Source organism: Populus trichocarpa, chromosome 10, assembly GCF_000002775.5.
Source record: "Populus trichocarpa isolate Nisqually-1 chromosome 10, P.trichocarpa_v4.1, whole genome shotgun sequence".
Taxonomy (NCBI): Eukaryota; Viridiplantae; Streptophyta; class Magnoliopsida; order Malpighiales; family Salicaceae; genus Populus; species Populus trichocarpa.
In genome coordinates this window covers 2,603,970-2,631,897 of record NC_037294.2, presented here as the reverse complement: position 1 = coordinate 2,631,897, position 27,928 = coordinate 2,603,970, and the positions used below count along the sequence as shown (strand labels likewise).

The window sequence follows — 27,928 nt, the reverse complement described above, 5'->3', positions numbered from 1 at the left end:
GTTTTTCCTTCTTATTTTAATATTTCTTGCTTATTTTGGATTTTATGCTTCTTTTCTTTGTAATTTTAGATTTTAGTTTTTGTTTTTTAGTTAAGGTAAGGTTTTTGGTCTATTTAAAGCTTTGTGAACCTCCTAGTGATGCAGACTTCAGTATCATTATTTTTAGAGAGAGTAAATTTGTGAATTTGGAGCTCACACTTGCAGGTCATTTCGATCATTTAAAATATTATGTGTTCTTTATTTAATTATTGTCTTTAGCTTCTGCCTGCATTATAATGTCTTTATAAGCATTGCATGAATCTGCCTAGTTTCTCGTACCTCTGTTTGCATCTCAAGTTCTGAACTAATTATTATAATGAAAGCCTTTCCCTCTACTTTAGAAGCTTTAAGGTTGGATTCTCCCTTCAAAGGTATAAGAGTATAATTCATATCATTCTTTATAATCTTGTACAAATTATCTCTAACCAAGTGCTTAACATCTACATCATATTGCCAAGGCCTACTGAAGATTAAACTATAAGCAACTATATCTACCACATCAAAATACATCTCACCCTTATACTTCCTAACCATATAGTTATGGTTTTAGCAACATCTTCCTAACCACATGGTATATCTCTCATTATCATCATCATATTTATATATTTTTTCTATATCACCCCCATCAGATCCACTCAACTTGCCCTCGTCGTCAGAGGGTTCTAGCTCATACTGTTATTCAATCAGATTAACCAATTTTTTTCTTCTCTATAATAATTGGAATGATGTCCTGGTTGTCCATATATAAACAATTTATCTATCATTAACATCTTATAAAGGTTATTCAATTTGTTTATTTCAACTTGTTTTTTCAAAATCTTATAAGGTCTAATAGTATCGAGCCTTATTAGAGTTGGCCTTGATGGTTGTACTGCATTCCCCTTATCAGTAAGATCGAATCTACTTGTCTTATTATATTGCCTTCTAGAAAGATCATACCTGTCAAATCTAATATTGTTACTAACCCTCTCTTTCATTAGCATCTCAACCTTTAACTCTATATTTCTCGCCTTAAATAGCGTAAACAATAATTGTACTCCAATCTTATGTTGCATTGTTGGTTTTAACTCTCTCATAAACCTTACAACCTATTGATTCTCTGTCTCTTAGAGCTTGCTATGTTCTGTTAGCTTTTGAAATTCAACGGTGTACTCACTGACAAATTTATTACCTTGTGAATAATCCTAGTATCACTGAAACAAATAATGCTCATAGTCATGAGGAAGAAATATCACATGCAACAATTGCCTCATATATATCTATGATGTAATAGGTTGTCTCTTTTCTTTTAATAGTGTATCTGTCTAATGTTTCCACCAGGAAGAAGCTCCACCTATCAAGTTATATGCAACTAGTTTCACCTTTTTTCTATCTTAAGAAACTTGAGTACTCCTTAACCCTATCATATTCACCGATCCAATCAAGGAATTCTTCTATGTCCAGATCTTCATTGAATGTCAGGATTTCTATCTTAATGCAAAATCATGTGTTTATTGCAGTGGTTTATCTTAGAATGTTAAGGCTCTATCACCCCTATCAAATTCATCTCCACTAAAAACTTCCACATGGACAAATGGTTGTCTAAGTGAATCTTCAGGAATAAGTCTGGATTTGGCCACCTCAAGGTAAGTCTCCAAGCAATGTTCTCTTCTCTTCACGATTCATGTTTGTGTTACCCAGTAGCCGAGCTAGATTTGTTATGGTTTGCTCTAAACAATTAAACCTTTATTCCAAATAATCTAGTTTTTGCTTATAAGCCTGTACAGTGCTAAGAAAGCTTTCATTCCTCCATCGTGGAGTAAGTTCCTATCATCTTTATCCATAAAAAAGCCAACCTGATCTGATACCATTTGACAAGGCATATAGCTGATATCAAACTTAGCAATATGTTGTTCACAATAATAACTTAGAGTCCGCTATAGCAATTAAAATAAACAATCATAGGAAAACAAATATATTCATCATATAAACTGAAAAGAAAAGGTAAAATAAATCTCACAGTTCTTGAAATCTGAAGGTTTCTGTATCCTTGCAACCAAGAAAAAGAGCTTACTCTTGCATGTCTATTGAACAACTAATAAAAAAGAAAGAAGAATGCATGATTTCGGGTTATTGGAGGAAAGGGTTTGTTTTTCTTCTCTTCTGGCCGCCCCCTTCTTTCCTTTCTCTCTTTCTTTTTATATCTTAGGAAATCCTAATCCCTTTTCTATAACGTGGTCCTTTTCTAAGTAGACAATTTATATTTAAGTATTTCAATAACTATTTTTTTAAAAAAGAAGAAATAGTCTTGCATAAAATCTTCAAACTTTGACTTTTTACTTAGAGGAGCTAATTTTCGAAAATGAAAACTTGGATGTCGGTTTGGATGCTTTGAGAAGTACTTTGGACTTGTTTCTTCACGAAACATCTCTGCTAGCAGAATTCATGTGTCATCTTATAAAACTCATATCTCTCTCATATGAGTTCTTTTTCTTCTGAATTTGGTAGTCTGGTAGGTCTTCGAGTCAGGAATCCAACAAAATTAAGTTTGCATCAAATGGACTTTTATAGCTCAATATATTCAAGTCGGAATGACCGAAGGTCAACATTGGCAGAATGCGAGATTTGTCTTTGAAGGCTGCGATTTCCATGTTATTTCTCTTTTTATTTTTATTTCCATATATGTATAGAAAGATATGGATGTTAGCTTTCTAATGTCACTGGAATTACTTCGTTTCAACATCTAGAGCTCAAGCTTAGCATGAAACATCAATTGGAGGTCAAATCTGCCAATTATCTTCAATTTATTTCCTTTTGAATCTTACATCCAAAAGTGCATTAAAAAGATAAAACAAAGAATATCAAGGCATTTTATATAAAAAAAACATAGGCCAAATACTATATAAATGTGTGTAAAACTATTGAATAATATGGTTGCATTAATAGCTTGGAAGGTTAGTCTCAAGGTAGCTATTGGTTATTCTCAATTCTCTGAATTGATTTCAATGAAGTTTTTTCTTTGGTAGCTTGTTTTGATACTGTTAGAGCAATCATTTCAATTGTTGCTCATAAGGGCTAGTTGTTATACCAACTTGATATAAAGTCAGCCTTTTTAGATAGCGAGTTGAAGTAAGAAGTCTATGTAGAGCAACCGTAAGATTTTGTTGTTAGTGGAAAAGATGATAAGGTGTGTTTTCTGAACAAGGCATTATATGGGTTGAAACAAGCTCTAAGAGCTTGGTACAACCAAATTGACAATTACTTCATTCAACATGGGTTTAAGAGAAGCAAAAGTTAGCCTACTTTGTATGTGAAGAAACAAGGAGAGAATGATGTTTTTATTGTTGCATTATATGTTGATGATTTAGTAATTATGAGGAGTAATGGAAGATGGATTGAAGACTTTAAGAAATTAAGAAATGATAAGAAGATATGAGATGAATGATATGAGGCTGCTACATCATTTTTTCAGTATTGAGGTTTACAAGATGATATAGGTGTCTTCATTTGTCAAAAGAAGTTTGTTGAAAGAATTCTAAAAATACTCAAAATATTTGGCTGCAAACTTGTTGATGTGCATTTGATGGTGAATGAAAAGTTAATGAAAGATGATGGAGGAAAAAAGATGGATGCTATTTTTAATAGAAGTTTGGTGGGGAATTTATTGTATTTGGCAGCTACTTGGCCAAATATAATGTTTGTAGCAAGTTTACTTTATAGGTTCATGAAATCTCCGAGTCACTTTCATCTTGGAGCTGCTAAAAAGGTACTTAGATACATTCAAGACATTATGGAGCATGGAATCAAATTTGATTGAATTTCTCAGTTTTGTGATAGTAATTGGGATGGATGTATTGATGATATAAAAAGTACTTCAGGCTATGCCTTTTCTCTTGGTTTTGGAGTGTTTGTTTGGTGTTTGAAGAAGCAACAATTAGTGGCTGGATTATTTATGAAGTTGAATATGTTGCAATTGATTCAGGTACTCAACAAGCTATTTGGTTTAGAAGAATTATGAAGGATGTGGGTGAAGAGCAAAGAAGAACCTACAACATTTTTTTAGTGGTAGTAAATCAGCTATAGAAATGGTAAGGAATCCAGTTTTTCATAGTAGAACCAAGCACATTGCAACATTATTTCATTCGTTAAGCAACTGATCGAGTTGTGTTCATGGAGTCAATAGGGTTGGCTAGTTTTACAAACAGCAACAAATTAGTGAAGAAAAAACGAAGGAAATATAATCCATCAGCACTGATGATTCTTTTAAGTAGCTCGCTTTGTTATGTTATAAAATAGCTGTCCTTGCTAGATGTGAAAAATATTCGTCTTAAGAAATTGCCTATCTAACACCACAATCAGTCAACTGGTACTTCGCGCTACGTTCCACTACTGAGGCAAACGATTTAACACCACAATCAGTCTACCGGTACAGCAATGTTCCACTACTGATGAAATTTACATGCATAATTGACAGATAGTCAGCACTACAGAGAGCCAAGGGAAGTACCAGTGATCGTCATCGTTGCTGTGCCGTGGCCTCTGGGCACCAAGAAGTGTATGACGCTGCATCAAGACTTGAAGCTCAGTTCAATGTATCAATCATTTACTTCGACACTACTGAATACTGATACTAAAATATTATACATATGTGAGCTGATAGTCAGCACTACAGAGAGCCTACTGAATACTGGTACAGCAATGTTCCACTACTGATGAGGTAAACTCTTGCCTTGGAAGTTTTTTGGTTGATGAAATTAACATGCATAATTGACAGATAGTCAGCACTACAGAGAGCTAAGGGAAGTACCAGTGATCGTCATCGTTGCTGTGCCGTGGCCTTTGGGCACCAAGAAGTGTATGACGCTGCATCAAGACTTGAAGCTCAGTTCAATGAATCAATCATTTACTTTGACACTAACGAATACTGATACTAAAAAAACTTTACATATGTGAGCTGCGTGATTTATGTTAAAGAAGCATGGAAGTCAATTAACTTGCGCAAAAGAAATTGAAATTGGTCTTGAAATTGGTCTTGACCTACTGCTTTGGTAAAAATACCAGCTGAACATCTTAGAAATATGGCGATTGCAATGTTTTCTGCGCACATAGTTGTTTCTCTCTTTTTCCCTCTCATTCGGTGGTGTTTGAAGCTGGAATCATGACCTGAAAAGCTTTTGTTTTGGAATCAACATAGAACATTCTTGCAGATTGCATTACAAATGCAAATTACTGCTTCCACTTGCATTATAAATCAGGCAAAGCAATTACAACCCTATTTATACTAAATAAAAAAATAAAATTAAAAAAAATATATTCTCTTCCAATAAGAAAACTAGAAAAGCCTAATAATATTTAATAGTTAAATAAAAATAAGAAAAAATAATTTTTTAAAATGTAAAAAATAAAGATAATTAAAGAAATATTTACTTAATTTTTTCAAAAAAATCATGCATCATTTTATAGCTAGGTTAGTCAATTCATTCAAAAACTCTCATTTTCTTTGGTTCCAACGTTTCCTCCTCATCACCTCCCTTTCTTATGGTGCAAATTGATGAAATACTGGAGAAAGAATGTCATCAGACAGACTATAAAACAAAATGGGGCGGATTACACATCAAAAATAAAAAAAATAAAGTTAAATAATATTCATTACAAACTGAATGCGTTTTAAAAAAAAAATTTAATTAACTATTAAAGTTAAATAATATTCATTACAAATTAACATAATGGTGGAGCTGTTGGAGAGGAGGAGGCTGGTTTTTAATTATACGGCCAAAAAGGAGGAGGGGCAAATGTATCACCACTCTATGATGCAATGTTCATGACAAATTCGCGAAGCTGGTCATGCTCCGCTTTTTGTTGTGCATTATCCGCTTTGATTTGTGCATACGCCGCTGATAGGTGGTCGTATTTTTCGGTGAGCTGAGCCGTGTGTTGCTGCAAGGCCACGAACTCCTTAGATTGGGTGCTCGATACAAATTGGGAGCTCCCAACGTTTGAAACACTACGGGCCGCCCGCAAGTTCTAGACCGTAGTGTTGGAGAGCCCGTAAAGCTAATTTTTATCGGGTCCACCAGACGATCCAACCTTCATCCATAAATCCGGATGGGTCAAAGGATCGTCCCCATATCTCTCCCTCAACTGGCTATTATAGGTCTCCTGAAAATAAAAAAAGTAATCATCATATTCAATTCAATAAAAATAATAACTTACAAAATAAAATGGTTGAACAAACATACCACGAAGTGTTGAGCACGGTTGTTAATGAACTGTTGCGCCCCCTTTTGGCGGTCTTGACTCCACACGTGCATCTCCACAAACAGCTCCATCGGGCTCGGCTCACGTCCAAGAGATGTAGCCTATAATGAAAAAAGATTAATTAACAACAAATTAATTTAATGATATATTTCATTTAAATTAATCTTACCATCCGTTTCTCATGTGCAGCAAACGGAACGGAGCCGCCGGTGTGCGTTGTCACCGAGCCATGAATTGGTCGATTCCGGTTGCTAGCACCGGACTGTGAGCGTCATGTGAACCGCTCAGATGTCACGTGCTCAAGATAGCGCGGCCATAGATCTTCCGGAATGTATATCGGTTTGAAATCCCTCCAAACCGCCACGTCGTTCCAGCCTTGGAGACCCTTATCTCTCGCGGTTTTTTTTGCCTTTTTTGTGCTTCATACCAAAAATCACGCAACCTACTTCCATAGCGAGAAATTAGAAGTTGAAACATAAATTGTTTTCTAAAAAAATCTTGTATTGTTTTCGATGTTACCGAGTTGCCGCGTGATTTTCCCAGACCCTCCTCACAACTTTGTCATGCGCCCTGTCCCAGGTGAATTTGTGCTGTGTATAAATAATTAGATAAATAAAAAGGATAATTTATTTACAATTATATTAATAAATTATTAGAAATAAGCTGGAAATTAGAAATTAACACTAACCTCAAATCTGTTAAACCATGCATCGATTTGAGTTATCCATTCAGGATGTCTGGATACTTGACTCCATTGAAATAATGGAATCTCCATCGACGATTTAAACGCCGATGATATTACTCGGGCGGCCTCAATGTTTGTGAACCTGAAAATAAATTAAATTCATGAAATATTGATTAGTTGTTCATAAATTATGATAAACTGTCCATCGCACAAAACAGTAACAACAATGCTTAAACAATACATATTTTGTGTTACAAAATTTATCATCCATAATCTATATTACATGAAAATAGGGTTTTACACAGGGCTTCATTCTGATAGTTAGTCAGAATTTTCTTCTTCTTCGTCATCAATTGAATAGTCATCACCTTCATCGCAATCTTCAATATGGTCATCATCTTCATCGACATTGGCTTGTCCGGTAGAGCTCAAAACAACATTCAACTCCTCTGTGTCAACATCAACAAGACTATCATCGAAAACACAAAAATTTGAATTTTCATCCAAGTCAATCGAATGAGCAAATCGATATGGTTCAACCAACTCACTAACTTGAAAGACTTCATCTCGCACACTTGTGTCTTCGTTCTCATCCTGAACAAGCTCGACACGACCCCTGGGTTTCGTTTTTAAAACGGACAACCAATCCACTCTTGATTGATTCTTTCTAAAAAAAAGGGTGTATGTGTAATAAACTTGTTGACATTGCTTTGCGAAAACAAAGACATCGTTTACGTTGCTGAGTCTAGCTTTTGAGTTGATTTCGACCAGACCGAAGTGCGGATCACTCTGATTCCTCTGTCAATCGTGTCATACCAATAGCATTTGAATAAAAACACTCTATTCTACTCGTTATGATACTGCAGTTTGACGACCTCTTCTAATCTACCATAGTAGTCAACTTCTAACTCACTACTAGTCGATCCCTTAACACAAACACTGATGTTGTATGTGTTTCTACCATGCCCGTATTCTTCAGTATGGAAAACATATCCATTGACAAAATACTCGTTGTAGCACTTAACTTTTCTTTTAGGGCCTAGGCTTAGTGAAGACAATGACTTAGCAGCACCCTTCTCATTTGATAAACCTTGTATATAATGTACATCAATGAACAGTAAACAAGAATCACGTAATGACATGCATACAATAATTTTGCAAGTGAGAATGAGTTTGTGATAGTGCTTACATGTGTTCTAAACCATGTGGCAAATTATTCATCTTGTAATTGAAAGATCTATGATTCGGTCAGCTGTGAGTTATTGGACAGCAAATATTGTTGATGTTCCCTGCAAGTGGTAATGAGTGTATTATATTACATTATATAATTAACAGTATATTATTGACAAAGTTTAATTAGTATTACACATATATACACTTATTGAATAAAAGATCTCAGCTCATCACAGTTAAATAGAACATAATTGTGTGCTTGTTTGAACTCTATTTCTGATAAATATCTTCCTCTTACAGCATTTTTAGGTGTAGGTCGTCCAGGATTGGAGAATATTGACAAGTTTCCACTGGAAGACACTTCACCGCTATCATCATGTCGTGGAACGCGATTGATTCTCATTCTCAGATGAGGTTCGAAATAGTACGAGATAAATGTTGAGATCTCCTCAACAATATAGGCCTCACATATCGAAGCCTCAACATGCGCCTTGTTCTTAACCTTTTTCTTGAGATTGAACAAGTACCTGCATTGAATTAATCAAATATTTGCAATGAAGAAAAACAAAGAAAATACTTTTATATATGAATTACATTGCAACTGTAATATCTAACCATTCGAATGGGTACATCCATCTATACTGGACCGGTCCTCCAACTTTTGCCTCGAACGGTAGATGTATGGGGAGATGCTCCATTGAGTTAAAAAATGATGGAGGGAATATTATCTCAAGTTTGCATAGTGTCTCGACGATATTCGTTTCAAGCCTCTCAATATGATCAACATTCAACTTGCTGGAGCATAAATCTCTAAAGAAATGACTGATCTCTATGAGTGCATCCCATATCCCCTTTGGCAACAAATCATGAAAAGCTAATAGTATGAGTGTTTGCATAAACATGTGGCAGTAATGACTCTTCATTCCATACAATCTGCATTCCTCCGTATTAACCAGCCTTGATATTGTGAAAACCCTGGAAATTTATAATTTAAATATATAGATGTGTAAACCCTCATGTAAACGTTAGACTGAAAGTGGTAATATTTCAATGAGTGATGGAAACCAAGATTAGAAATAATAGATAAATAATGATATATAATGGAAGAGATGACCTCCATAAAATAAATTTTTGGTTTAGAATTCAGAAGGACAGAGAAACTGGTAACAATTTTTGATGGATAAAATAATAAGAAAAATGACAAAATATTTTTAAGAAATAAGTGAGGTAATAAAGAATGCATTATAATAAAGGATAATGCAATGAAAAGGGTAGGACCGAAGGTGCAAGCACCGATTAAAAATCAGTGATGCTATTTTAAAACGGTAATAAGCCCGATAAATAAATAAAGGTGGAAATTAATGAATACGTTCCAAAATAATAAAATGACCTTAAAGGTTTAGAAGGATAATTGATATGACTTTTTGTGAAGATTGAACAAGAAAAATCTAGATTGTTTATGAAAAGTCATGAACTGAACAAGTTTACATTAGGAAGTAGAGCTCTTAATCCAATCGTTGGATCGAGATAAAATTTTGCATGAAGTCTATTAATATGTTTTCCTACCTTGGTTAAATATCTCATCCCAATCGGAGTTTGGTAAAGAGTAGCGATTTAAGCAGAAATAAACCAGATAGTTTACATGAAAAATAAAATAAAATACATAAAGGCATGAATGAGGGATAAAATTGTAATTATGGAAAAAAGAGCCTATAAAACTGCAAAAGGCCACCAGTTAAAAAAAAAAGAAGAAAAAAATAGAGAAAAGTGGATAAAGAGAGAGAGCTGCAGATTTTGGAGAAAAACCAATAATGCTCCGGTGGCTATATCTCTGGAATAAACCGTTGGATCATGCTGAGTTTTGGATATGTTGTTCTTATTACACTCCTCTACAAACTGACTAGAGGATTGGAAGAAACACAATCCGTTTGAGAGAACTCATCATCGGAAATTTCCTGGAAAACAAGAAGGAAATGCACCTGCAGGGCAGTTTGGTCGCCGGCAGACTTCTCTCTCTTCCACCGTTGGATCATGCTCATTCGTGGATATGTGGTGCGCCTAGATGTTGCCTTCATTCTGGACGGTGGAGATCGGAAACTCATTCTCCGGCAAGGTTTTGTGCATGTTGAACAGCAGCTCATCCATTTTCAGGTAAGCTCGGTTTTATGCAGATCTAGGGAAATCTAACCGTTGGATCATTATTATTTTGAGATATATTATGCACAACTCTATGATATGTAGTCTGACCTTTGGATTTAAAACAATAATCAGAGGTTGATGACTTATTGCCTTTTGAATCTATTGCTAGTTTTGGCAAAATGTAGTAAGCTTGATTAAATACATGTTTTGATGAAATTAGAATTGTGTGGGTGTAGGTTTTATGGAAGATATAATGGTAAAGTATGTTCTTGTTATTAGTATTATTATAGATTAATTGTGTATTCTTTATATGAGGGAAAGAATGATTATTGTGTAAGAATAGTAAGGAACATTGATATATGAACATGTTGATTGAATACAAAGCTAACTTGCTGGTTGTGTGGATATAAATGGGGTGGAACCATGAAGAAATTGAAATGAAAGAAATTTAAAAAATAAAATATATTTAAAGCTAGCCATAAGTATTTTTGGCAAATTGATTAGTTAATGAAGATTGTCATGGATTCCAACTAGTAGGGTAAAATTGTTGTTGTGATAATGATCTAAGAATATTAATTGTTAAGGTTTGCCGCATATGTTTAATCGCACGAGGAGAAAGCGAAAGAAAATGAATAGTTCATCATTTTGTTGTATAAATAATAATAATAAGAGAAATCCCAAAAGGAATGAGTTTCCTTATTTTTGGTCTAATCTTGCTACATTGTAGAGGTAGGGAAATTGTTTGAATGTTTTGCTTTAGAATTGGTTTGAATTTGTGATTTAATGATGCCAAATGACCTTGGATGATGTTGTTTTTGCATGAAAATAAGTTGGAAGTTGAAAAGGATTTCCAAGGAATGGAAATCCTCGTTGTCCAAAATTTTAGCTATAAAGAAGGGGCTATTGTGATTGTTGATTTTTAGCCTTAAAACTAAAATAATTTGGAGTTGGTTTCTTCATAAAAGTTGTATTTCCATGTTTTAGCCTTTCATAGAGATAAATCATGCCCAAAACTGAGTTTTACAGCTTTAGTTATGATTAAGACACTAGATAATGTTCTGGGTTGGTTAAGCTAAATTGATCGGAATTAGACAATTTTTAATCTTTTCTTGGAATTGCTGTTGAGTGATTGTTTTGATAACAAAATTATAAGAATGAATATAAACATGAAAATGAGTAAGAGTATGAGATCTTAAAGAAAATTCCTTGTGATTGGTTTGAAAATACTAGTTGAATGAGAATTAAATGAAGATGTGATGTTGGTTGTATTGTTGATAAAAATTGAATACCTGGTGGTACAGGGGAAGCTGTGGGGACTGGACAATTGCATGGAGTGGCAGCACGTGCACCTATTCTAGGTAGGTGATTCATCACCTTATCTTGTAATTATTAATTTTTCTTAAATGTCTGTGTTGTGTGTTTAATTGATGTTAAAAGAATGAAACAAATGAATAAGTTGAGTGATTATTACAAATGAGAATTATTGGTAATTTAAGAGAAATTACCAAAATTATTTGGCTAACAAAAGAGGTTAGCCGGGTGCTGGGTAATTCGTATGGAATTACCGGATTGATTGGCTAACAAAAGAGGTTAGCCAGATACTAGGTAATTTATATGGAATTACCGGATTGACTTTGGCAACCAAGATGGGTTAGCCAGATTTCTTGGGTAATTAAGAGAATTACCAGGTTTATTGGTTAACAAGGAATTTAACTGGATATAGGGTAATTCGTATGGAATTACTGGATTGATTGGCTAACAAAAGAGGTTAGCCGGATGTTATGTAATTCGTATGGAATTACCGGATTCATTGGCTAACAAAAGAGGTTAGTCGGATGCTAGGTAATTCGTATGGAATTACCGGATTGACTTTGGCAACCAAGATGGGTTAACCAGATAGCTTGGGTAATTAAGAATTACCGGGTGCATTGGTTAACAAGGAAGTTAACTGGATATGGGGTAATTCCTATGGAATTACCGGATTGACTTTGGCAACCAAGATGGGTTAGCCAGATTGCTTGGGTAATTAAGAGAATTACCGGGTTTATTGGTTAACAAGGAAGTTAACTGGATATGGGGTAATTCGTATGGAATTACAGGATTGATTGCCTAACAAAAGAAGTTAGCTGGAGGTTGGGTAATTCGTATGGAATTACCAGATGTACTGGTAACCGAGGAAGGTTAACCAAATGTGTGGGTAATTATATGAAATTACCAGAATTATTGGCAATCGAGATGAGTTAGCCGGATAGTTAAGTTTTGAAAAGATTATGTGAATTAATTGATTGAAGTTAGAAGTAGTAAATTCTAAATGTTATGAGTAAAATAATTAATATATGACTAAGATATTGAGTAAATTAATTAATGTGGTTATTGGGTAGACACAATGATTTGGAGATTGGAGGGGAATTGATAGATATTTGGTTACCATAGTGTTGGTGGCTAAGTATACATTACAATGATACTTAACACCATAATGATGGTGGCTAAGGCATAAATTGATATTTGGCACTGTGATGAGGGTGACCAAGGTTATGTGAAGGATGCTTAGTGACCGTAGTGTCGATAACTAAAATTGTGTGTAAATGATACTTGGCAACCGTGGTTACAATGCATATGATGTTAATAAGAAAAATGAAAGGGGTTCGGTATGAAAGGAAGAATCAAATGGCATTGATTAGCTATCCAGGTTTGGATTGCTAATGATATCGATGAGGTTTCGTCAGTGCCGATATTTCTTAAATTGATTAGTCTAGCCCAATATTAGAAGACTAATGATACTAATGAGATTTATTAGTTTCGGCGAGTATCTTCTAGCAATAGATTCAGAAAAGGAAAAATATTGATTAATTATTCCAAAAGAATGATACTAAGAGAGGAATATCTTGGTATCAAGTGAGAATTGATTTATAAGGAGATGGTGTTCGCAAACCGTTGAGTTGTGTTGAGATTTCCAAGATGGAATTATTCTTGGCAAATGAGATAGGAAATTAGATGGATATGGTAATAGATGGAAAATATATGTTGTAAAAGAAGTTTATGCCTAATTTTATATATCAAAAGAAATTCCGTAGAGATTATTGTCTGCCATTGTTATTGCTTGTTACTATCTTTTATATTTATGTGTACATGTTAATTTCTATTTTCAGGTCCATCAGGTCACGCCAAGGGTAATATTAGTTTAGTTATCTTTTGCTTTTGACCATGTAAATTATTTGTAAAGTAAAAGGCTTATCTCCTAAAACTTGAGATGTAATATTAATCCGTAAATTTGAATGTATGTCTTTAATCTAATGGTTGAAACTCTTAGTACCTATTGACCATGCATGTTTATAGTTAAAATTGAATCTTTCATTTGAACTACATTATATGATGTTATTGAATAAGATGTGTTGTGTTGATGATAATGAATTGGGTTGAGACCCGGGATGATTGGGTCGTGATTTTGAGTTATGAGATGTGAGATATTAGAAGTGTAAACAGGGTATATGTCGACAACTTGGGACCTACCAGTATAGGGGAGACTCTGCCAAATTTTTGGTGGAACATGTATAAAAAAAAAATTACCTGAAAATTTCCAATATATTGCGAAAAAGAATGTAGAAAAATCAGGGTTGTTACATATATGTTCAAGTAATGTCCATCATGAAAACGCAGACTCGTAAGCCATTTGTAGACTAGTAGTTGTGCGTTTTTCTCTAACACGAAGCTTGCTCTTGGTTTTGTGACCCGTTACTCATCACAAACCAACTCCATATTTTTACGGTTACAGAACAATGCTACATCCAATCTAGCCTTGATGTTGTCCTTTGTCTTCCCCTTCACATCCATGACGGTGTTGAAAATGTTCTCAAACACGTTCTTTTCAATGTGTATGACGTCAAGGTTATGGCGGAGAAGATTGGTCTTCCAATAAGGAAGCTCCCAAAAGATACTTCGCTTTACTCAATTATGGGTCAAACCAAAACTAGGGAACTTCTGCTTACCTGATTGGAGACCAAACACAATGTCACCATACTCTGATACAACATCATGCAATTCTTCACCGGAAAGATGCGGGGGTGCAACATCCTTTTCAACTCTGCCAACATAGAAATCTTTTCTGTTCTTTCTGTACCTGTGATTATGTGGCAAGAAACGACGGTGACAGTCAAAAAAAGAAGCTTTACCTCCGTTTGTTAGCGTGAGTGCCTGTTGCTTTCCATGCAATATGGACATGCTAGTTTCCCATGCGTGCTCCAACCAGAAAGCATTCCATAAGGTGGAAAATCATTGATAGTCCACATCAAAGCCGCCCTCATAAGAAAATTTTGTTTCCTCGATATATCATAAGTCAAAGCTCCGGAGGACCACAACTGCGTCAACTCATCAATCAACGGTTGAAGACAAACATCTATATTCCGGACCGGGCTGCTCGGACCTGGTATGACCATAGATAAAAACATGAACTCTGGCCTCATACACATCCCCGGTGGCAAGTTATAAACCGTCAGTATGATCGGCCAACAAGAATAAGGAGCAACAAATGACCCGAATGGGTTGAATCTGTCTGTACACAACCCAAGATGCACGTTCCTTGATTCAGCTGAAAAGTGAGGATGCACACTATTAAAGTGTTTCCATGCTTCGCCGTCAGAAGGATGCACCATCACTCCATCAACCGCATCATGTGATTGATGCCATGTCATGTGCTCAACAGTCCTTGGTGACATGAATAACCTCTACAGTCTAGATGTGATTGGGAAGTATCCAAGTTTTTTATATGCCACTAGAGTCTTTCCCCTGCTAGTTCTGGGTTTGTAACAGGAATGCCCGCATGTCATGCACTCGGTCATCTCAGCATTTTCAAGGTAGTATAACATGCAGAAGTTAGGGCACATGTCAATTTTCTGGTATCCTAAACCGAGGGGTTTCATCATGGACTTTGCAGCATAGAAGTTCTCTTTCAGCCTGTTCCTTCAGGTAAAATACTTCTCACCCATTCAATAATCTTGTCATACCCGGCCTCACTCAACCCGTGATCTGACTTGATGGTGAACATCTGTGCTACGACCGATAATTTACTGTGGTTCGTGCAGCCATCCCATAATAGTTCGTCAGAATCTTTCAACAAATCCAAAAACCTAGCTACATCTGTATTAGGTTCTTCTTCTACAATTGGACATTGACTGACATTACCTTGATTTATTCTCATTGCATCCATAACCATATTCCTGTAAGGATTAGTGTTGTCATTTGTGGCTTCATGCACGTTGCTAGCACAAGAAGTTGACCCAACCACCCTTTCTTCCATTCTCCTCTTACTAACAAATACTTCTCCGTGTGCATACCAACACTGGTAATTCTCCATAAACCCTTTGTGTAGAAGATGCATCGTTATAATATCTGGATGCATATACTTTTTATTTTGACACTTCCTGCATGGACACCTAATACCGCTTCCAGTAAAATTTCTAGGAATAGATGTTGCGAAATTAATAAAACCCTGAACCCCGTTACAATAATCCATCCTCCCCAATCCTTGGGGTGAATCTCGATACATCCATGACCGATCATCCATAACTTCTATCAAACCTCTATAAAATTATGATGACAACATGTATTAATTAACTATGTTAGGCAAATAAATTTGCAAAAATATTGGTTTACCTCGAGATTATCCAACAAACTAATTACAACTTCTCATAAATATTAAATATTCATTATCAATTATCAACATACATACAAATTAATACATATATATCAATTTATGGAAATTACAACTCCGCAATACCATTGACGATAGAAATTAAAACGGACCCATTAAACAAGCTATTAATTATTTCAAAACAACACATGTAATTCGGTAATTCAATAAAGTTTCAACAATTTACAAACAAATACAATCTTACAAAATCTAAAACAAACCATAACAAGTATAAAATTATACATTCATATACTACAAGTTTGTTTGAGAAATAACAATAAAACATGTACATCTACTAAAAAAATACATATACTACAAACCATGATATTTAAATGTTAAAATTTAAAAAGATAGAATTACTTACAAAAAGTGATAAAAATCCGTCGGTAAATCAGAACACGGATGCTGTGACAAGAAGACTTCAAGATATATGACTTGTTGTGCTGAGAAGAGGGAGATTTTTTTTGGGGGGGCGCTGGTTGTTTGCAGTTAGAGAGAGTTGAGATGAGGAAGAAGAAGGAGAAATAGGGGAGGATAGGGTCGAGTGTGAGGGGATATATTAACTTTTACCGACGGATTCACCGACGGAATATGCCCTCTGTGATTCCGTCGGCTAATCTGTCGGTAAACAGGACACGTCACCATATGGTGCAGCCATTTTGAATCCGTCGGTGATTTCGTCGGCCTTTGCATCGGTGAATAGGTCACGCCACCGTACGGAGCTGACGTTTTGAATCCCTCGGTGCTTCCATCGGTGATTCGGTCACGTCACCGTATGGAGATGATGTTTTGAATCCCTCGGTGATTCCATCAGTAAAAATACCTGCAATAACCTCCACATCAGCGAACCACCCTCTTTTTTTAAATTCTCAACATTCCGTCCGTAATTTCATCGGTAAATACCGACGGATGTGTGCCGTCGGTATTTACCGACGAAATTACGGACGGAGTAAAGTCTGTCGGTAATGGCGACCCCAAATTACCGACAGAATTATTCCATCGGCAATTCAATTGGTATTAAGCGAATTTCTTGTAGTGTTAATTATACTTTTACAGTGACATAACAAATGTATATCTATTCTAGCAATCATGTTATTATTTGTCTTTCCTTTCATATGCATCACCATGATAAAAATATTTTCAAACATGTTCTTTTTGATTTACATGACATCCAGATTATGGAGGAGGACATTATTATTCCAATGAGAAAGCTCCCAAAAAAATACTTTGCTTAACCCAATTGATGGTTACACCAAAACCATGAAACTTCTGCTTACCAGATTGAAAACCAAATACAATACCCTTGTATTGTGAGACTACATCATACAATTCTTCACCTAATGGTACCGATGGTGTAACATCCCTTTCAACTTTACCTATAAGAAAGTCTTTTCTATAATTGTGATTGATTAGCAAGAACCTCTAATGAGTTTGAAGCAAATTATTATGAAAAGTTAGAAGAAGTTATTTAACTGAAATATCATAGTTAATAAAGTCTTTTTATTTAAATATTATTGGTATGATACCACTGATAGAGGAATACAAGAATATCCCCCACCATAGTTTGGTTGAAATTAATACAAAGTGATACAATCCGAGCAACAAAAAAACAATCAGATTCGGATTTTGATGTAAAATGCGCAACTGTCCAGTTTCACGACAACAATCATAATTCTCATCCAACTGTTGGATTGGGCTTAAATTTTACGTGAAGTCTCCTGACATGTTTTTCTACTTTGGGTTAAAATTTCAGGTCAATCGGAGTTCGGGAAGACATCGCAATACTGGTCAACATAGGTTGTATGAATTTTGTTATTTACTTTTTGACTTATGGACTTCCTATTTGGCTAGGATTTTTTTCCTACAAGGATGTGGCAACTGGTTTTGGAAATTTTCTAGTCTTGCAAGAATATTTAATGGGCAACAATATAGTTTCCATGTGTGGTATGGACTCCATATTAATGTGGAATCCTTACTCTGCATATGTTTCTCAGCTTTATGACTTAGTATTTAGTTAACATTAACTAATTGTTTTTTATTTTTATTGGTGTATGTAATTCTCGATCTATTTTATTAATAAAACATCAAATTTTAAGTTCATAATTAGTTTTTCTTTTTTTAATTAAGGATTTATATGTTATTTGATTTAAATCACGTTAAAAATATATTATAGCACGTAATTTAATATAAGATTTTAAAAATTTTATTAATTTATGTAATTTTTGAAATTATCATGAATTGTGGAACAATTATCATTTTTGGAACGTTGTTAAAGAGTGTCATTCTACTGTTATATTAACTTAAAGAGTATTTTAGCAACTAGGAAAATACTTGAAGAATATAAGGCACATTAATTTTATAATTATTTTACAATTCGTGGTAATGGATATTTTAGTCTCGATAATAAGAAAATAATATGCTTTTGAAATATGATTGTTCATTTTTATTAGGTTTCTACAATACAAATACTAATTACTTTGTTACAAATTAAAGGATAATTTATACACACATGTACATTGTGAAATTAATTATCGAAATTAACTACAATTAATACACTAATTTTTAGCAGAGCCACTATATTCAATTAATATGAAACCAAAAATGTGTCCTATAAATTTTGAAAGTGAAAAATTAAATAATATATAAATTATGCACCACATAAAATAAACCACAATGAAGTAGATGAAAATAAATCCATGTTTGAAAATAAATAAAATAAGTCATAATTGAAGGTTTGCATTTCAAATTAATAACAAAATTCTTTTATTTAAATCAATAATTTATACTTATGAAATCTAAAATGTTCTCAATCATTATCTTCTTTTTCTAAAAAATAATTGTATCCGTATCTCCATCGTTGATCAATTAAATGTAATTAACTTGTTCATATTTGTTATTTAATTCGTACAATATGTCTTTTATGAACTTTTTTTTAATCTAGAGTTTATATGTGTTTTTCTTAATTTAAATAGTATATGTCTCTAAACATATTAAAAAAAAAGTAAATATGAGTCCGTTTGTTGTTTTATTTGATTGATTTTATTTTTTAAAGTGATTTTGGGATATCTCGTGACGAGGTTTATTTTGTTTTTAGAGAAAAATAATTGGTTTGATTAATTATTTTTATTTGTTTCTATTTAGTTTTAGAGAATATTTTCTATAAGTTATATTTATTTTGTCCTAATTAGTTAAATAATATATTGAGAACCAATAAACATGTAGAAGTCGATGAAGATGATGATATTGATGAGCATCAATTTAATAAAGAAAATTATGATAGACATCACAATGATAAAATTGATGAAGAAGAAGATAATTCTAATTAAATTGTTAAACACTGATGAAACATTTATTGTTGTGATTTTGTTATTATGAACAAAAATAATATTTTTATGTTGTAATTTCACTATATATGGAAGTTGGACAGATAGGGAATGCAATAACACTTTGAAAAACAATTACATTATGGACATGTTAAGTAATATAGTTGGAATAACTGATGGACTAAATCTCTCGGAGAGTTCCAGATAAGGTTGTTAAACTCGCGAGTTGACTCGTAAAATTGTACAATTTTATGAGTTAATACATAATTAACGTGTAAAACCATTTTAAAAACTCGAAAATAAATAAAATCTAGTAAAATCAGATTAAAATCAAAATCAAGTAAAATCAGATACTACAGTATTCCTGAAATTTCTTGTTTATATGTCATTTTACTATTTATTTGATGCTAACCGTCCAATTTATCCTTCCAAGCGACCGTTCAGGCAAAACATTATTGGCCACATGAAGCAACTCCAAGCACAGACCATTGGATCTATGTTAGTGGTTAGTTTTGTCGAAGGAAAAGTAAGAATCTTACAGAAGACCTATTTTCCATAGTTATTAAACCCGGACCGGCCCGTCGGGTCGACCCGGGACCCGGTCGACCCGGTGGCTGGACCGGTTCGGGTTTGTTAAAAGACCGGCAGGTGCAACAACCTGGCAAAACCCGGGCGACCCGACGGGTCGACCCATGACCCGGGCGACCCGGGAGAACCCGGACGAGACCCGGTTCTTCTTTAAATGTGGTTTCTGTGATTCGGCTTCTCTTCTTCTTTCTTCATCTTCTCTATAATGAGCTGATGTTTGCAAATGCTCCAGTCGTCCATGGAAGCTGGCCCAACAGAGACAAACTGGCTGAGAAATTTGTTGCCATGCGCAAGGCCAGTCTTGGAAAAGAAACACATAAATGAATGGTTTATGCTGTTTGATTTTCAGACCTTTAATGCTACTAGAAAATAAGAATAATGCAAAAACAAGCAAATCACCATTGAAGAGCTGGGTCTCTTGGTTTGGCCAATAGGTGGCTGGGAAAAAAAGGGAGGGGCTCTTTAGTTTTGGTCAAGGCAGGGGGATGATTGAGAGAGGGACGAGGGAGGTGTGGCTGGGTCTCTATGGCAATTGCTTTGCCAAGTGAAAAGGAAAACTTTATTGGTTTTGGGCATAGTTATAAAACCCGACCCGGGTGTTGACCCGGTCAAGGAGCCGGGTCTCGGGTTTTAGGGGTAAACCCGGGTCAACTCGGGTCAACCCGGATTAACCCGGAAAAATTTTAAAAAATATATTTAAAGTTTTAATATTTCATAAAAAAATATTAAAATAGGAAAGAGATTTTCTTAATGGTATTTAACTAGAAAATATATGCTTCTAATTCGGTTATGTTTTATAATAAAACAATTTCCTCGTAATAGTAAATTTGAAAAGAATAAAAAAAAAGAAGTGAACATGGTTTTTTTTTTATATATTTGAGAGCGAGAGAAAAATACATGGAACCAAATAAAATCAGTCAAAATTTAAAGGTCAGGAAAGTAATAGTTCAAGATTTATATTTAATAAAAAATCTTAAAAATAAATAAAATATACTTATTAATTAATTTTTATAAAATAAAATTTATCTCCGCTTGACAAAAACTCTAAGTGCGAAATAAAGTTTTAAAAATATTTTACTATGTTTATTTTAAAAAAAATTAAGTTAAAAGACCCGTTTTCAACAAAAAAGGATTGAAAATATTTGATGCTGAGAAGAGAGCGTAAAGTATTGTAAAACAAAATATATATATATATTGTTATCTGCACCCTTCCTCTTCGCTGCCTCTCCTCTTTTACGCCTTGGGCTCAAATTCTAACAGTGAAGAGAGATCAACAAGTTTTCAATCTCCAGGTAAATCTTTCCCCTCTCTTCCTCATGCTCTTTCTTTTGATTTTTTGTTGTTTGAGATTTTTTCCCTTTTTTGATTCATGCTAGATCTGCGCTTCAAAGCCCTCTCTTCCTTCTCGAAGACACGGATCTGAAGCTTAAGTCATCGCTCACAACCAAACCACTGTTAATTTTTCAACCTCCACAGATCCAGACAGAGATAAAATCTTAAATCTGCCATGGAGAGTCACCCGGGTCTCGCCCGGGTCATGGGTTGACCCGCCGGGTCGACCGGGTTTTGCCGGGTCGTTGCACCGTCCGGTCTTTTGACAAACCCGGACCGGTCCAGCCACTGGGTCGGTCCGAGTTTAATAACTATGGTTTTGGGAGAGAAAATCCCAAGCGGGGGGGCGGCTTGTTTTTATTTTTGGTAGAGATAGGGAAAATTTAGGGTTGTGAAATTTTTTTGGTAGAGATAGGGGGCGGCTTTTAAATTTTTTTTCTTTTTAATTAAAAAAAAACATATTATTTTTTAATGTAAAATAAAAAAATTAAAATATTTTTTTAAACTTTATTATTTATAACATTTATAGTCTATATTCACATGGATTTTTTCTTAATTTTTTCATATAAATATTCAAACTTTAATATATATATTTTTTAATTTTTCCAGGTTGATCCGGGTTGACCCGAGTTGACCCGGGTTGACCCATAAAACCCAGGACCCGGTCCTTTAACCGGGTCAATTCCCAGACGGGGTTTAATAACTATGCTATTTTATGCTGCCAGAAAGTCACATTCAAGATTAGTTTTTGACATGACAATACCAAAAGCCAATAGCCCACAACAGTGACACTGATGCTTCTTTCAATTCAGTGACAAGTAGCCCAACTTTAACTTTTAAAAGTGCGTGGAAGTGTAATAGTATTTTTTTAAAATAATTTTAAAAAATATTTTTTATTTTTAAAATTCAATATTAAGATATTAAAATAATTTAAAAATATTATATTTTTTTAATTTAAGATAAAAAAATCAAATTTTAAAAAACATTAAAACACACATATAAACTCTCACATGTATTGAATTCTTAACCAACATCTATAATACCTAATATTGTTTTGAATTTTTGTATTTCAAAAATATTTTTTTAAAAAATTAAAATGATATAATATTTACAGTGTGATATATGCAATTTGATATAGTTATAATTTTATTGATTATTTATTGATGATGTTTCTAAAATAAAATATGTTTATAGAATATCTAAATTGTGTTTGTATTGATCACAATTTGATTCTAATAATCATGTTTGAATTGATTACGAAGCTGATTTAAATTGATTCTTGAATTATTGAATACATGATATCTAGAAACAATTCCTTTGATAATAGGTTTGATGTGAGATGACAATATGATATAGATATTGATAAAAATTCAAAAAAAAATTAGTGCAAGTATTGTCAAAAAAATTTATTTATGATTTTATAATTTATTTTTACTATCTAAGTTTGTAAGTTTGTGTTGTATTTTTTGTGTAGTGTCAAAAATTTATTTTTGAGGGACTATAAAGCCTCAATTAAAATATAAAATCTCTAATTTCATTTGTCTTTTTCTTCTTCTCTCGCTATTGGGTTGCCAACAGCGAAACTCTACTTAACGATTCATCAGGTGTTCCAAGATTGGGTAGGTGTTCTCTGTACCAGAAGATTGGTATTCCGACGAACTCAAGCAATGGAGAAGAGATCTTAAGCATAGGGTCGTAATTCAGAGTCCACTAGCCTCAATTTTCAAAGTAAATGATTCCTTAAGCTTGATGTTTTAAGTCTTAAAGTTGTGTCAACCATTTTTGGAACACAAGGGTCACTTCAGAGCAATAATTTCCAGACTCTTGCGTTCTCTGTGGACTAATTGTGATGTAAAATATGCAATTCCTTGAGACGAATATTTTCACATCTAGCAAGGCCAGCCATTTTGTAATATAACAAAGTGAGAGCAGCAATGGATTGCATCCCCATGCTTGTTTTCTGCTTCATTTCATTTCTGATTGTAAGAACAGCCACACCTACTGACACCATAAACACAGCTCAGTTCATTAGAGATGGAGACACTATAGTTTCAGCTGGTGGGACCTATGAATTAGGATTTTTCACCCCCGAGAAATCCAGAAACCGATACTTGGGGATATGGTATGGCAAAATATCTGTCCAGACAGCAGTTTGGGTTGCCAACAGAGAAACTCCACTTAACGATTCGTCAGGAGTTGTTAGGCTTACCAACCAAGGACTTCTTGTCCTTCTCAATCGTAGTGGAAGCATCATTTGGTCTTCCAACACATCAACACCTGCTAGGAATCCAGTTGCACAGCTTTTGGATTCAGGAAACCTTGTTGTGAAAGAGGAGGGTGATAATAACATGGAAAATTCCTTGTGGCAAAGTTTTGATTATCCATCTAACACACTATTACCGGGCATGAAGGTAGGACGGAATATAATAACTGGCACGGACTGGCACTTGACATCATGGAAGTCACAAGATGATCCTTCCAGTGGTAATGTTACAGGCGCCCTTATTCCTGATGGATATCCGGAGTATGCAGCGTTGGAAGATTCAAAGGTGAAGTATCGAGCTGGGCCATGGAATGGTCTGGGGTTCAGTGGCTTGCCTCGGTTAAAACCAAATCCAGTATACACATTTGAATTTGTTTTTAATGATAAGGAGATATTTTACAGAGAAAATCTTGTTAATAACTCAACGCGTTGGAGAGTCGTCTTAAGTCAGAGTTGTGATTTCCTGCTCCTTCTGTGGATGGAGCAAACCCAAAGCTGGTTTCTTTACTCCACAGCAAATACAGATAATTGTGAGCGTTATAACCTCTGTGGCGCAAATGGTATCTGTAGCATTGACCACTCTCCAGTTTGCGATTGCTTGAATGGATTTGTACCAAAAGTTCCAAGAGACTGGAAGAAGACAGATTGGTCAAGTGGTTGCGTTAGAAAGACTGCACTAAATTGTTCCAGAGATGGGTTTCGGAAGCTCAGAGGTTTGAAGATGCCGGAGACAAGAAAATCATGGTTCAACAGGAGTATGAACCTGGAGGAGTGCAAGAACACATGCTTGAAGAACTGTAGCTGTACTGCGTATGGAAACTTGGACATCAGGAATGGAGGAAGTGGTTGCTTGCTTTGGTTCAATGATTTGATTGATATGAGAACTTTCACTCAAATTGAGCAAGACATTTTTATACGGATGGCTGCATCAGAACTAGGTATGTATTTATTCCCAGATTAGAGAAGTCATTTTTTTTCTTTTTAATATTATTAAAATTCGAAATATATTCAGATAGAAAACTAGATTCTGTACCATGAAAACTTTCCAGATCATGTATTTATCCTCAGATTAGAGAAGGCATTTGGCATTTCCTCTTTTTAACACCAGTTTTTCTGTACCATGTTATAGATAACAGTGACTCTGCAAAGGTTAATACCAAATCCAAAGTGAACAAAAGGATCATAGTAAGCTCTGTGTTGTCCACTGGGATCGTGTTCATTGGCCTAAGCTTGGTCTTGTATGTTTGGAAAAAGAAGCAGCAGAAAAACAGTACGTATTCACACCATCAAAATCTAAGTATTCCTATCGCACCAGTCCTGGATTATCAGATATCAAGATTAGTTTTTATAAATAAAAAAATTAAATTTGATTTTCAGTAATATAATGACTGTAAGTTGTTCAAAGCCCAGTTTTGTTTGATGCTATAAAAATCTTGAGTTTAGCAGCAAATAGAGATCCTTTGTCTTTCTTTCTATTTTTTCAACAAGCATAATAACAGTTATGCTGACAGGAAAAATGACAGGTAATTTGCAAAGAAGATCAAATAACAAGGACTTGAAGGAAGAACTAGAATTACCCTTCTTTAACATGGATGAGTTGGCTTGTGCAACAAATAACTTTTCTGTATCCAATAAACTAGGACAAGGGGGTTTCGGACCTGTTTATAAGGTAATAATTATCTATAAACAGCCGTGCAATATAGCTTCTGACTTTTCATGGCAGAAACTCCAGGAACCAATGGAGTTCTGTGGTATTGAAATTGTTCAACTACAGAACCAACCTTTTTTTAGCATAAAAGGATAACTGATTGGAATGAATTCCTGAACAGATACAAGCTGCATGAAATTCTCCAAGAATTCAGCAGACAACGTATGATTTGCTTATGATGCTGAGTAATTATTTACAGGGAACATTATCAGATGGACGAGAAATAGCTGTCAAGAGGCTCTCTAAGAATTCAAGACAAGGACTTGATGAGTTCAAAAATGAAGTCAAACATATCGTGAAACTTCAGCATCGGAATCTAGTGAGGCTTCTTGGATGCTGCATTGAAAGAGATGAAAATATGTTGGTCTACGAGCTTTTGCCTAACAAAAGCTTGGACTTCTATATTTTTGGTATGAACTCACAAAACTTTTCAAAAAACTATTCCAATGTTTCAAATTTAGCAATATTGAGCTTCCAAAATGGATTTGACATCAATTGTTTAGCCATCTATTGAGCATCGTTCAAAGCCCCTGGGAAGGTGGCTTTGTAGAGGAAGAGTTCTCCATTGTAACTCAAAATTCACTGATCGTAACTTATCATCTCCTTTTTCCTTAAGCTTGTTCCTTCACCAACATTTATGAATCTGATAAGAGATGTAATGGATTGACTTGGGCAGATGAAACTCGAAGCTTGCTACTAGATTGGCCTAAGCGCTACAATATCATCAACGGGATTGCTCGAGGACTCCTTTATCTTCACCAAGATTCGAGACTAAGAATAATCCACAGAGATCTGAAAACCAGCAATATTTTGTTGGATTACGAAATGAATCCAAAAATCTCAGACTTTGGCCTGGCTAGAAGTTTTGGAGAAAATGAAACTGAAGCCAATACTAATAAAGTGGCTGGAACGTAGTGAGTGTCTTCATCTCCATCATACGCATTTTATCTTCATAGTCTGCAAATGGAACTTAAAATTCTATGAATACATGCAGTGGTTACATATCTCCAGAGTACGCAAATTATGGGCTCTACTCGCTAAAATCAGACGTCTTCAGCTTTGGAGTATTGGTGCTAGAGATAGTGGGTGGCTATAGGAACAGAGGATTCCGTCATCCAGATCACCACCTCAACCTTATTGGGCATGTAGGAGTCAAAGCTATGTTACTTATTATCTTTAATTTCAATATATTCTTGAGTACTTTTTTCAGAAACCAGATGCCTGCACATGTTTAATGAGACCTGAACACTTTAAATCTTCAATGTGTTATTGACAGCATGGTTTTGTTTATCAGGCTTGGATACTGTTCAAACAAGGCAGGCCTCTGGAACTGGCTGCGGGATCAAAAGTTGAAACACCCTATTTGTCTGAAGTGCTACGTTCAATTCATGTGGGGCTGTTGTGTGTGCAAGAAAATCCAGAAGATAGACCAAACATGTCATATGTGGTTTTGATGTTGGGTAATGAAGATGAATTGCCTCATCCTAAACAACCAGGATTCTTCACTGAAAGGGATCTTGTTGAAGCAAGCTATTCATCGAGGCAGAGCAAACCACCTTCGGCGAACGTATGCTCAGTTTCAGTGTTAGAGGCAAGATAGATTACTTGTATTTTTATTCTTATGAAATCTTGTGTGCTTGTTTTGCGTGGTCTTGATGTTTGTGATCGTGTGCTCATAAAAACTCTGCTGTATGTTTTCCATGGCAAGGTTAATTTCTTGGAAATCATTCATCCTTTTGTTTACAGATTAGTGAGATTATTGGCAATTCAATCACTGAAAGGGAAAATACAAAATGTTTGTCTTATTAGTAGTTTTTCAGAATATATAACAACAAGTTTAGCTTTTTTCAATTAATTTTCCTCATCAATTATATTTAGTTTCATTAAACAATACATGATTTTACTCAAATATTTTAAATTATAATTATTTTCATGACTGTTGACTTTGACGTTAACCGACTGACCAAAAATCCTCTACTGTGGAGAGCTTACTCTCACTAGCCAATGAAATGGATGGCAAAGCAAGAAGCTTTATCTTCAAGAACAATTCTACCTCCTTCGATGTTTCCTTTTTTCCTACGTAAATGGAGGACTCAAACTTAGCTTCTTTTGTTTTTCCTCCTCCTCCCTCTTTTACTCCTTGCTTTTAAAAAAAAAAAATTAAAACATTAACTTAATTTAAATAAATTATATAAAAAAAAATTGATCTCAAATAATACATGTAATTATTATATTTTGGTAAAACAAAAAAAAAAACTCTAAAAATACTTTTATTCTACATAATAAATAAACAAAACTTTTTTGATATTTATATAATAAAAAGTTGAAAAGTTAAAATTTGACTTAGATATCTCTCAAGCTTTTAGAAGGGAGGGATTTAAGCAAAATAGACTCTCAGCTCGGCTTGACTAAGGTCTGAACTTGGGTTTATTGTAAAATGACTTTTTGCGCTCCAAAACATTATTTTATCCCAACTTAGATTTGAGTTTGGGTCTGGTCCTTCAAGAAGTATTAGTCCAATCCATGAATGGTAAAACTGATTAGTTTTCTTCTAGAAGGATTTTTGTAGATTTGAACATTTTTTTGAGCTCAAAAGACATCTAATTTAAAGCTACAAATATTTAGGTTTAATTCAAATTTTATGGAGAGTTATCAAAGCTAAAAATAATGAGAGAATTCTATTAGCTTGTGGTTTCTAAAATTAACTATAAAAATTATTGAAGAAAAGTGTTTTTAGGTTGGTTTTTCTGCACTA

At 34.4% G+C, this 27,928-nt stretch overlaps 1 protein-coding gene across 2 annotated transcripts in view; it reads left to right on the top strand.

The window, feature by feature from the left end:
• Window positions 1-27,928, top strand: part of LOC7497957 (G-type lectin S-receptor-like serine/threonine-protein kinase At4g27290) — a 91,958-nt gene that overhangs the window by 18,445 nt on the left and 45,585 nt on the right. The window contains exons 2-8 of one of the 2 annotated variants that reach the window (XM_024611044.2): window positions 23,100-24,403; window positions 24,595-24,735; window positions 24,977-25,134; window positions 25,373-25,583; window positions 25,850-26,087; window positions 26,168-26,318; window positions 26,468-26,904. In XM_024611044.2, the coding sequence (XP_024466812.1) occupies window positions 23,137-24,403; window positions 24,595-24,735; window positions 24,977-25,134; window positions 25,373-25,583; window positions 25,850-26,087; window positions 26,168-26,318; window positions 26,468-26,773 (2,472 nt within the window). In that variant the 5' untranslated portion in view covers window positions 23,100-23,136 and the 3' untranslated portion in view covers window positions 26,774-26,904. Of the gene's footprint in view, window positions 1-23,099; window positions 24,404-24,594; window positions 24,736-24,976; window positions 25,135-25,372; window positions 25,584-25,849; window positions 26,088-26,167; window positions 26,319-26,467; window positions 26,905-27,928 lie in introns of those variants that run through there. The other variant, XM_052456585.1, reaches the window with a different exon arrangement.